We start from the raw sequence: 12,818 nt of genomic DNA, 5'->3' as shown, positions 1-12,818 counted from the left end.
CCACTGAGCCCAAGACGGCCATGACTCCTGCAGAGGTGATCCGCCCCTCACCTACCCCTCTAGGACTCATGCCTTCCTCAAAAATGCCTGGGCTATGAAGCTGGTGCCAGTCATGTCCTTCACCATGGGGGCCAATACTCAGTCTCTACCAAGGACAACATCATGACCAACCAGGCGATGCCCTGCAACTATCTAGGGCCCCTCCAAGGCGGTAGGAACATGCCGACATGCAGAGCCACCTCCAGGACCCCCAGTGTCCAGCTTGGAGCTGCCAAAGAAACTGTGACCACCTCACTTGACAGTGAGGAGGCCCCCTCCCTACAGCCCCCTATAAAAATGTGAAAAAAATAATACATTTTACACATGAAAATGGTTGAGAGTGTATTTTAAGTGTTCTCACCACAAAAAAATGATAAGTATGTGAGGTTATGCATATGTTACAAAGCTTGATTTACTCACCACAATGTATACGTGTATAAAAACATCATGGTGTACACCATAAATATGTACAATTTTTATTTGTCAAGAGGTGCTAAGGATGCACTATACCAAAAAGATCGTAAGATTTGTTGGTGTAGTTTGTCTGCAAAAGCATGTTTAAGTTCTGGTCCAACCAACACTTGAATTGTCTTTCTAAATCACTTACTTTCTCTAAGCCCTATTATTCTCATTCTGGAAATGAAGAAAATAGTGCCTGCCTACCCCCAGAGGGTGCTGTGAGGATCAAATGAAATACTTGTTATAAAAACATTTTTAAGAGTACAAATACAGTATGATATTATTAGTTTAGACTCTACCCAAGGCTGCCAGCTTGTCCCATTCTAGACCAAGTATTAACCAGCTGGTATCTCAGCTTGCTTCCCATAGACACAAAGAGTTCAGCGCTTTCTTAGCAGGAAAATAGCTCAGACTAAAAGCATCTTGATTTTCCTGTGCACTCTACCTGGAATTCCAGGTACATCCAGTAGAGAGGGAAAGAAATGTTTCTCATTAGAAATCTGTGTGCAGGCTGCAGGCAAGTTGCCAAAAGGATACATCTGGGCACTGAATTGAGACAGTGGAATGAAGAAGTTAGCCGTTCCACCAGTAGCCCACTGGCATCAACGCCAGCAGCACTGCTCCAGAGCTCACCTCAGCAGCACCCCTCTGACCTGGCACAAGGGGCCAGTGATAAGTCCAGCCCTTCCAATCAAACTGATTTCCCTGAATTCTCCGTGCGTGCCTCTTTTTCTCATTATTAAAACTCCTGGAAACGTAGCCCTGCCTAATGCTGGCAAGCCTCAGAGGCAGCAGTTAGTATCTTTTAAAGATGTGTAGAACAGTTGGAAGGTTTTTTTTTTTTTTTTTTTTTTGCCTTTTCAAGTTTTTATTTTTATCCATTAAAAAGAAAAGCACAATTATCACAAATTACAGAGGAAAGTAAAGCAGAACTAGAATAACAAATGAATCACTTCAGCCTGGAAAGCAGATATTTTCAATAATATTAATGTTATAACACAAGTATAGAAGAGTTTTTAAAGCAAAACTTAAACTTAAGCCCACAGTATCAAGCACTTATTTTTTAAACTTCCCACTTTTCTTACATTAGGTAGATTACAGAATCTAAGATAAGAGGTCAATAAATAACCTAAGATAATTTCTTTTTTTTCTTTTTTGTTTTTAACCCCAATAAATCTCTTGTATTTATTTTCTCTCTCTCTCTCTCTTTTTTTTTTTTACCCAAGTAAATCACCTAAGCTAATTTCCAATCAGGAGGCATTATGGTCCTTACACAGCTCATATTCACCAAGAGCACAGTCCACCCTCCACCCTCAACAGTGCTATATGATAATGAAGGAACAAGGGAGGGGAGGGAAAGCATGAGGTTTTTTTTTTTGTTTTTCTTTTTTTTTTTGAGAGGAGTCTTGCTCTGTCACCCAGGCTGGAGTGCAGTGGCGCTATCTCGGCTCGCTGCAAGCTCCGCCTCCTGGGTTCACACCGTTCTCCTGCCTCAGCCTCCCGAGTAGCTGGGACTACAGGCATCCACCACCACACCCAGGTAATTTTGTTTTAGTATTTTTAGTAGAGATGGGTTTCACCGTGTTAGCCAGGATGGTCTCCATCTCCTGACCTCATGATCCACCTGCCTCGGCCTCCCAAAGTGCTGGGATTACAGGCGTAAGCCACCGCGCCCAGCCAAAAAGCATGAGTTTTGACAAACAACACTAACACTGGGATATGGCTTGCTCCCCTCACCTACCCAGTCTCAACCTCCTTCATTCACTCTCTACCACAGGCAGAGAAGGAAAGAAAGGTTTTCACCAAAGGCTCAGACAAACCCATTGAGCTGGAACAAGCAGGCTCCTATGATTCTAACTTGGGCTCAATTAATGTACTCCCTTGTGCTCTGCCCCTCTTCTGGCCATATAACCAAAAGGAGGCCTTTGACAACCTTCACCCCTCTGCTACCAGACCTCCACACCTTCCCACCAATTTACAGCTTTAAGGCCACTTTGGTTAAGTGAGAATACAAATAAAGAAGGCCCACTACTTGAGGATCCTTCTGCTCTGATGACCTACGTCTGTCTCTTCTGAGGCCAAAGGGGCTGAATCTGGTTCCAGGATGTCACACTGGTAGCTACTCACCTGGTATTTAATCAATCAAGAAGAGGTTTATTCATCCCACACAGAGGGTCTCCTCCCTAGAGGAGGATCTAGTGGTTGAGGGGCTGGATTCTATAACTGCCAGGTTCAAGAAATAAACTGCCAGGTTCAAGTCTCAACTCTGCCACTTATTAGTTCCAGGACTTTGTACAAATTGTTAACCAAACTGAGTCTCAATTTCCTTGTTTGTAAAATGGAGGTGATGATAATAAGAATACCCATCTCATAGAGTTGTCTTCTAAAGACAAAATAAATTAGCTGGCAGAGATCAAGCCCTTGATAAATGACAGCCTGTGAGCCGAGCACTGCTGGGTCTGAAGCTAATGAGGCTACATACTCAGCCTCACTGTTTGAGGCCACCGTTTGAATTCCAAGATTAAATAGTGCATGCCTTTGGCTCCGAGGGATGGAAGAAGAGAGCATCCAAACCACAGAATAAAATCCACAAGCCTCATTATGATATTTAAGATCTTTCATAATCTACTCCATCCTTCTTTCCAAATAGACCTCCTGCTACATTTCCATACCAGCTCTCCATGTCATCATTAAAAAATATATATATATTAAGCACCTAAATGCCACATTCTGTACTAGGCCAGGTTTTCCCATCTGGTCAACTCAGCGCCTTCTTCTTCCTAGATTCTGCCCAGTCTTCAAGACAGAGCTCAAGATCTAGAGCTTCCACAAAGCCCTCCCTGGCTGCTCTGACCCACAGCACTTCCCCTCATGACCCCTCTGAGGTCTTTGGGTTTTACTTGGCTTTCACCATACATTCATTATTTGGTCATATGGTTATATTTTATAAGCCTAACTAAAGTACGAGCAACTCAAAAGAAGGGATTAATATGGCTGGGCACGGTGGCTCACATCTTTAATCCCAGTGCTTTGAGAGGCCAATGTGGGAGGATTGCTTGAGGTCAGGAGTTCAAGGCCAACCTGGACAACAGAGCAAGACCCCATCTCTCCAAAAATAAAAAAAGTGGGGTGGGAATGAATCTTACATTTCTTTGCATGTATATCCCTAAGTGACTATTACTGTGCTTTGTACTTAGCAGGGATCAGTGAATAAATGATTTACTTAATATTTCAGGAGGACATAAATGGCTCAAAACAAACCTATTACCATTCTTTCCAAACAAAAGCCCTTCAAATCAATCCTTCCTCATAGTATAGAGGCCTAAAGGCTCAATCTCCAGACCTGGTATAAGTAGGTTTATAGTTCCACCTGCCATTTGTTAGTTGTGTGACCTTAAGAAAATTATTTGACCTCTCTGTACTTCCATTTCCTCACTTATACACTATGGATAAACAAAGTATCTATACTTCTTACAGTATTTATGAGGATGAAATAAGATAATACATGTAAAGAACTTTGGGGCCTGACACACAGTCATTACTTGAAATATTCATCATTGTTATAACTACCCAGATGAGCTAAATTCAGCTCATTCAGAATGCCCAAAAAATCATTTTATAAAGTATGCTGGGCCTACAGAGAAAAATATCAGATATTAGCACATAAAAAAATTTTTTTTCGCCCAAGCACAGTGGCTCACACCTGTAATCCCAGCACTTTGGGAGGCTGAGGCAGGCAGATTGCCTGAGCTCAGGAGTTCATGACCAGCCTGGGGAACATGATGAAACGCCATCTCTACTAAAACACAAAAAATTAGCTGGGCATAGCGGCATGCACCTGTAGTCCCAGCTACTCGGGAGGTTGAGGCAGGAGAATTGCTTGAACCCAGGAGACGGAGGTTGCAGTGAGCCAAGATTGTGCCACTGCACCGTAGCCTGGGTGACAGAATGAGACTCTGTCTCAAAAAAAACAAAATTTCCCTTCTTCTTCTTCATTCATTTGATCTACTATATTTTGCAAAAGGGAAACAACCAAAAAACTTCAACACCAAAAAGGCATCTGTACCTCTGTACTATTTATCAGTTGCCTCATGCTATTATAAAATCTCTAATCCAGCCAGGGGTGGTGGCTCACACCTGTAATCCCAGCTACTCAGGAGGCTGAGGCAGGAGAATCTCCTCAACAAGGAGGCAGAGGTTGCAGTGAGTCTAGATGGCACCACTGCACTCCAGCCTGGGTGACAGACAGAGTGAGACTCTGTATCAAAAAAAAAAAAAGTCTGTAACTCTACTGTCCCTTCCATCTCGGCAAAGCTTTGAGTGTGTATTCAACTCAAATATACATATACTTGTGTGTATATTTTCCCAAATAGGAAAGGAAGATCTGAAGCAAAACTGATTCACTATCAAATTCATCAAAGCTGGACAGGGCCATTGAACTCACTCCTTTCCCATAAAGTGCCTTCTTCAGTTGTGTTTTTCAGTCTGACCCTGGCATCAATGAAGGCAGAAAGCCCAGCCTAAAACCCACAAGGTGAGACCAGGTATCTTGTCATCAAAACAGCATATTTTCCATCAAGCCGCTTCTCTCCCTCTTTCTCTCTCTGTCATTTTTTTTTTTTTTTTTTTTTTTTTTTTTGGCGGGGGAACATTTCTACTACTTCTCAATGAGATTTTAAGTCAATTCCATTGTAATACAAAGGCTAAAAGGCAAATAGCACTTCAATAATGAGACAAAATGAAACTGCTGATAGACAAAAATAGAGAATGGGCAGTTCAAATTCATAAACTGGCATTCAAAAAACAATGACAACAAAAAAGGCCTAGCAACTTTCTTTCAAGATATTTATGGCCGGGGGAGGTGGCTCACACCTGTAATCCCAGCACTTTGGGAGGCTGAGGTAGGCAGATCATGAGGTCAGGAGATTCAGACCAGCCTGACTAACATGGTGAAACCTTGTCTCTACTAAAAATACAAAAAATTAGCCGGGCATGATGGCACACGCCTGTAGTCCCAGCTACTCGGGAGGCTGAGGCAGGAGAATCGCTTGAACCCGGGAGGCAGAGGTGGTGGGCATCTGCAGTCCCAGCTACTTGGGAGGCTGAGGCACGAGAATTGCTTGAACCCAAGAGGAGGAGGTTGCAGTAAGCTGAGATCAGGCCACTGCACTCCAGCCTGGGCGACACAGCAAGACTCTGTCTCAAAAAAAAAAAAAAAAGTTACATATTGAAATATGTGAAATAGGCAAAACTAAATACCTCCCAAGCAGCCTACGTCAAGAGTGTCACCTCAATCTAGAAGATCTATTCATTTGCTAATAAAGAAAAGGACAAAAATGCTTTCTTGAAATCCTTATTCAGGGACAAAAATGTAAATACAGGTCAGGCACACATCTATAATGCCAGCACGCTAGGAGGTCAAGAAGAGAGGATCACTTCAGCTCAGGAGTTTGAAACTAGCCTGAGCAACATAGGGAGACAAAAATAAAACATTAGCTGGGTATGGTGGCACACACCTGTAGTCCCAACTAGTTAGGAGGCTGAGGTGGGAGGATCGCTTAAGCCCAAGAGGTCAAGCCTACAGTAAGCCATGATTATGCCTCTGCACTCCAGCCTGGGTAACAGAGTGAGACTTCATCTCAAACTATATACATATAAACAATCTATGCATGTAACAAAATTAAGTGGGATTATTCATTAGTGTATTTGTTCTCTTCCTTCCTCCACCAAGGTTAGCTAGGTATCTGCATCACAAACATGACAATGCCAAAACCAACCTAGCAAAATATAGCACAGACCAATGTATTATGTATCTACATAGTAGTCAAATATTTTATTTCCCTAAAGAACATAAATATTCAAGTTCTGCAAGAACACCACATGGGCTAAATTCTTCTCAACTAAAGAGACTGGAACAAAATGTATCCAAAAATATATAACAAACATGCAATTTATATTATGCAACTTACCTGCAGTCGCTAAACAGGAACTCATCAGGGCAAAGACGGCGATCACATAATGGGAAGTCATTTTTATTTCTCCAACAGTGTGTCTCATCCAGTCACTTCAGCCTGCTCAGAGCACAATCTCTGCAAATCGGAAGTAGTCTTAAAGTCCCTCCTTGCAATTTTCAAACTGCCTGTAAAACAAATTTCAATAAGCAAACTTAATGAAGAAACTTCACAAACAGACACTAAAGTTAAATGGAGAATTTCTGAAAAGCATAATATAAGAAATTTATCTTAAAAGATGCCAAATAGCACTCAAGCAAACTAGACTGAGGGCAGTGACTACCTAATAAAGATTTTTATAGCAAATACTTTTGCAAATGACATATTTGTTTCTGACTTTTGCTTTCTTTTTGAGATAGAGTCTTGCTCTGTTGCCCAGGCTGAAGTGCAGTGGCACGGTCTTGGCTCACTGCAACCTCCGTCTCCTGGGTTCAAGCGATTCCCCTGCCTCAGCCTCCCAAGTAGCTGGGATTACAGACATGAGCCGCTACACCCGGCTAATTTTTGTATTTTTAGTAGAGATGGGATTTCACCATGTTGGCCAGGCTGGTCTTGAACTCCTGATGTTGTGATCTGCCCGCCTTGGCCTCCCAAACTGCTGGGATTACAGGCATGAGCCACCGCGCCTGGCCCTGTTTTGACATTTTAAATCTTTGGTTTTATAGAGAATTTTCAGGACTACAGAAGAAAATCAAGGTGCACCTGAAATATAACATCACCAGTTAAGTTGTGGTACCAAAGTTATCAATGACACTTGATACATGCAACCCTAGTGCCAACAAGAAAACAAAACCAGCTCTGATTAGAGACTCAATCTAATGTTTTAATAACAGAGTTATCACAAGGATCAAATTAAGTTGCACTGAGAAGCAATCTGAAAAAAATAAAGAAACATAAAAAGGCAAGGTCCTTATTTCAACTGTTTGCCAACATTTCAACAGGAGAAAAGTCTTCCCTGTCTCTCAGCCCATCTGAGACTATCTGGTTACTGGACTCGAGGATCTAGAAGGTTCTTTCTAATCTTTTCCTATCCAGAGTCTTGAATGAGAGTTTTGTGGTGGTTTGCCTAACTTGAATATTCCTCACATGGCCCTAATGGTTACTGATTTAGACACTCCAAAGTATATTTTTCCAGCCCTCTATCCCTGAGCCTGGCACAACTCACAGAAGTTCAATTAACAAACATTTACTGAGCATTTACTATGGTCCAGGCATGGTTCCTTCTCATCAAGAATAAAAGTTACAGGTAAAAGTGCAAAGACTTTCCCTGATCTAGGTCCTGGAAAAGGCAGAATGGTGGAGTTTCCAGGAGCCATCTCACACACCTGGGGGTTGTGGCCTTGTTATCCTCACTCAGGAAATATCACCCAACAGGAGCTGCCCGCTACCTTCAGAGACAAAGCCAATGTGGGTGCGTGAAGATACAGTACAAAAAAAAAAATTTTTAACGAGTTTGTGATTAAATGGTCTTAGTCTATTGCATCAATTGTCAAAGAGAAAGATATTTAAAATGGCTCTTTGCGATTGTGACACTGCCTACGAATAGGGTGACTGCAGGACAGGGGTAGGAGGGAGCAGAAGCCTTTTCACTGAATTCTCTTCTGGGTTTTGTATTAATAACGTCTGCAAGTATTACCTATCCAGAAATAATAACAGTAAAGTTCCAATTTCAAAAAGAATTTCTTAGATATGTCTTAAAACTAAATTATTATATAGGCAGGAGGCACTATGGTTCAATCTTGATGTATGATAGTGATTAAAATCCTAGTATGAATAGCATATGGATTATGATAAAGATAAAAAATCTGCCTGGGTGTGAATCCACTCTGCCCCAATGGTAATGTTAGGCAACTTACTCTTCATGAATGAACATATCCTGTGGTAGGAAATGTATGGTAGGCTGTTGTGAGGATTCAGTTAGTTAATATACATACACAATGCTTAGAACAATCCCTAGCACATAAAAACCAACCAAATAAATGTTAGCTACGATTACTGTACTGTATCACTACTTGTCCATTCTCTTTGAGGTATTTATACCAATAAAGTGGAGAAATTAAGGTATAGTTATTTATGTAAGTCTTAGCTACTGTAAATCCAGTTCAAACTTTTGTTTAGTGAAAAATAAACATTACAACAGACAAAGGGAGATAAGCTAAAGAGTGGACTCACTAAAAGAACAAAATTACCAGTCAAGTTGAAGCATAAGTCATCAATGACACAGCTTGTCTCAAAAGCTGACTAAATTATAGAGATAATTTGGGAGCCATTAAACTGACTTAATTATCCCTCAAAGTCCAACATTTCTGTCACCATAATTCCACATCAACTCTGATCACATGGAAATCTTCTCTGTTAACTTAAAAATTCAACCACCACAAAGAGTATCTGTGTCTATTTTTTTTCCTTCAAAATATTAGATTCCCTAAATTAGTGAATTGGTTTACAAGAACTATAGTGCCTCCTGCCTATGTAATAATTTTGATAAGGAAAAACCTCTCTGGAAGAATATGCTATTTCAGCAAATGTTAAAGACAACTTTTATAAAGCAAAACCCTGTAAGGAGATCTCAGAAGAAGATGACTTCCCAGAGGATTTTACAAAGCACATAAACTGTAAGCGGCACGAGGCTTGTGGGAATATTTAATGAGCTTGCGTCACCCTGCCCACAGCTGCAGTGGGTCGGAGGGTCTGTGCTGCGTTAATCCAGGGGCTTAAACCAGGTCTGAACGAACCTGTGGAAAAGAAAGGCAAATGGTTCCATTAAAAATATAGGCTGCAAATTGCTGACAAGAATATTGGGCAATTATTAAAATGCAGCAATTACGGATATAATAGAGCCAAGCTAAACAGTTTGATGCCCAAAGGCAAACCACAGCAAGTTTACACCGGATCTTAAAACATCTCTGAGGAAGTCCTGGACAAGTTGAAACTGCACACTGCTGTTTGTAACAAAAAGGGAGCTTTTCTTCTTTTAGCTTAAAATTCTCTCCATAATGTAACTTGTTCAAAAAGAAAATAAACTGCAGAAGGTTTTTGTCTAATCTCCCCAGTGTGGTGAAAGGCTCCCAAGGCAGAAGGGAAGCAAAAGGGAAGCGTGTCATTCTCATTCAGCTGAACTCCAGTTTTGGCCACAACTTGTACACCTCAGTGCCTTAACACCCGACTTAGGAATCAGTTCCCTAATTAGAATGCTGGATGGACTGAAGGCTTCCGAAAAGTTGTAGCTTTGATAAAACTAAGGAAATATAAACTCCTCTTTTCTTCTGTGAGGTTCTACCACACTGACTGCAAATACCAGGGACTCTCAATCCTGACTTTTTGACCTCAAAGAATCTCTGGACTTTATGAACTAAATGCTTTCTTTAGAAATATGGGTTCTGGCCGGGTGCAGTGGCTCATGCCTGTAATCCCAGCACTTTGGGAGGCCAAGCTGGGCAGATCACCTGAGGTCAGGAGTTTGAGACCAGCCTGGCCAACCTGGCAAAACTCTGGCTCAACTAAAAATACAAAAGTTAGCCAGGCACGGTGGTGCGCGCCTGTAATCCCAGCTACTTGGGAGGCTGAGGCAGGAGAATCACTTGAACCCAGGAGATGGAGGTTGCAGTGAGCCGAGATCATGCCACTGCACTACAGCCTGGGCAACAAAGTGAGACTCCAACTAAAAAAAAAAAAAAAAAAAGGAAGAAAGAAATATAGGTTCTGTCTATGGAGTAGCCATTCCTTTATTCCTTTACATTCTTAATAAACTTGCTTTCACTTGAAAAAAAAAAATAGAAATACCTAATGTAAACGATGAGTTAATGGGTTCAGCAAACCAACATGGCACATGTATACCTATGTAACAAACCTGCACATTGTGTACATGTACCCATGAACTTAAAGTATTGAAAAAAAAAAAAAAGTAGAAATATAAATAGGGTACTCTGAGATCGTGAAAGAGCAATTTGGAATAATAGTCATTTTGCCCACATTTCAAAGCAACATGTTCCATTTAAAAGGTAGATGGGCCGGGCGCGGTGGCTCAAGCCTGTAATCCCAGCACTTTGGGAGGCCGAGACGGGCGGATCACAAGGTCAGGAGATCAAGACCATCCTGGCTAATACGGTGAAACCCCGTCTTTACTAAAAAATACAAAAAACTAGTTGGGTGAGGTGGCGGGCGCCTGTAGTCCCAGCTACTCGGGAGGCTGAGGCAGGAGAATGGCGTAAACCTGGGAGGCAGAGCTTGCAGTGAGCTGAGATCCGGCCACTGCACTCTAGCCTGGGTGACAGAGCGAGGCTCCGTCTCAAAAAAAAAAAAAAAAGGTAGATGAACTTTGATGAATTGATGAACACTTAGTATTCACCAATAACATAAGAAAATTCGGAGACTTAATGGGTTTTTTTAAAAAATAAAAAATAAATAAATAAACAAATAAATGTGCTGCTAATTTCAGAGATCCCCGGGTTTATTTCTGAGTCCATTAAGCGTACTGCCCCACATGCCCTCATGACCCAAAAGGGTGCACAGGTAGAGACCAGGATTCGCTGAAAAAATCCCATCCAAATGAATCCTTAAAACCATCATGTTCTAAACCAATATTCAAAAGGATCTAGTTGGGTACAATATTCCCGAAGGTGAGGAGAGAAATCTTGCTGCATCTAAGAGAAAAACTGTGGCAAAATGGATGTCTGGCAATAGGCTAAGAGCCAGTAAGAAAAAATTAGTAGCTTCCCCTTAGATGGCTAACATGGCCTGGCTACATCCATGAGATGATTCAGAATCGGAACTAAACTAATCCCCATCTTCAAACAGATTTGGCACAAAGAGAGAAAAAGTCCTAGATTTGGATAAGAAATCTTTGGAATCATATCCAAGCACAATCGATATTCAATAAATATTACTACTATATGCCAGGCACTGTTCAAGATGCCAGGGATATACCAATGAAAAAAGACACCAAAAATCCTGCCCTCAGGGAGCTTATATCCTAGTAAAAATATCATTTACTACTTCACGCAAGACATTTAATTTCCTGAGTTTCTCCTTTCAACAAATCTTTACTGCTTACTCTGCTAAGCAATGGCCAAAGAGATGTTTTTTGCCCTTGTGGGCTTAAAAGCTGGTGAGATAAACAGACAATAATCACAAATATATAGTTACACGATATAATCAGAGCTCTAAAGGAAAAGTATCCGCAACCTGAGGATAAGCGAAGATTTAAAAAGTCAGGTGAGGAATGATGTTGCAGGCAGAGAAAGCATTACAGGAGGGAGGAGAGTTGCAGAGCAAAAAGGGAAAGAGAAGAGGAGTAAGTTCAAGGAGGGGTTTAAACAGGGAATGGCGTGATCAGATGGGATTATTAAAGATTTCCCTCATACTGTACAGAGAACAGACTGAAGTGAGGCCGGAGTGCCTGCACAATCAGTTGAGATTCTCACAGCATGTCAGACAAGAAAGGATGGAGGTTTAGATCAGAATGGAGCCTCAGTTTCCTCCTCCGTAAAGATTGAAACAGACGAAATTTACCTACATCACAGGGTTGTTGCAAGAATCAAATGAGATTGTTCATGTACAGTATTAAAACTATCATTTATCATTAGCAAGCTGTTTCTACCAAAGAGATTTATTATCCTGAGGTGTCAGATTAAAGTCCCAACATTCTGTGGCTGCCAGTGGCAGGAAAAGAAAGGAGGAAGATTACTCTGGAACTACCAGTACTGGTAGGCACGGGGGAGGCAGTAGGCACAGAGGGTACGAGGAAAGCAGAGAAGCCTGACTCCACTCTGCCTGTTCTGTGCCGGCTGCCTTCAGAGGCAAGGTGGGCTGTCCGTCCAGAGCAGGCCCACCCTCATTCCTGGCTGGGAGCATGATCAACAAATCTGGCCCCAGCAGCCTTGGTTTCCTTGGGGCTGAACTTCAGTCTGTCCTTAAAAGCCCTTCCATCTATCCCAAGCACAACACACCTCACTCCCAAGCAAAATACAGGAAAAAGGGAGTGTGGGTGTTTATACGTTTCACAAAATTGGAAAAGACCATGTTGTATTCAAACTCACAAACCAGGATGGCTTTTTCACCCACCCTTGCAATACTCTAAGAACCACCTTTTCACATTTAAGATTTTTGCATCCAAAGGTTTCTGTAGCTTTTCATTTATAAGGGTGTCTGCTTTTAAGCTACAATTAATAAAGAACTATATTTGGGGGTTCAAACCCTGGCTTACCCAGCTGTTACACTGGACAAGTCATTTAGCCCCTACCACTCCCTCATCTATAAAATGGTAGCAATATTTTGATTATAATATATAGGACAGAATATTAGGCATGG

General features: G+C 41.5%; 1 protein-coding gene across 2 annotated transcripts in view; it reads right to left on the bottom strand.

Moving 5' to 3' along the window:
* Nucleotides 1-12,818, bottom strand: part of TGFBR3 (transforming growth factor beta receptor 3) — a 207,410-nt gene that overhangs the window by 176,777 nt on the left and 17,815 nt on the right. For both annotated transcript variants that reach the window (XM_023231020.2, XM_023231021.2), the window contains exon 2: nucleotides 6,468-6,637. In XM_023231020.2, coding sequence (XP_023086788.1) covers nucleotides 6,468-6,555 — 88 coding nt within the window. In that variant the 5' untranslated portion in view covers nucleotides 6,556-6,637. The remainder of the gene's footprint in view (nucleotides 1-6,467; nucleotides 6,638-12,818) is intronic.

Source organism: Piliocolobus tephrosceles, chromosome 1 (genome assembly GCF_002776525.5).
Source record: "Piliocolobus tephrosceles isolate RC106 chromosome 1, ASM277652v3, whole genome shotgun sequence".
NCBI lineage: Eukaryota > Metazoa > Chordata > Mammalia > Primates > Cercopithecidae > Piliocolobus > Piliocolobus tephrosceles.
This window is presented reverse-complemented; position numbering and strand designations above follow the sequence as displayed.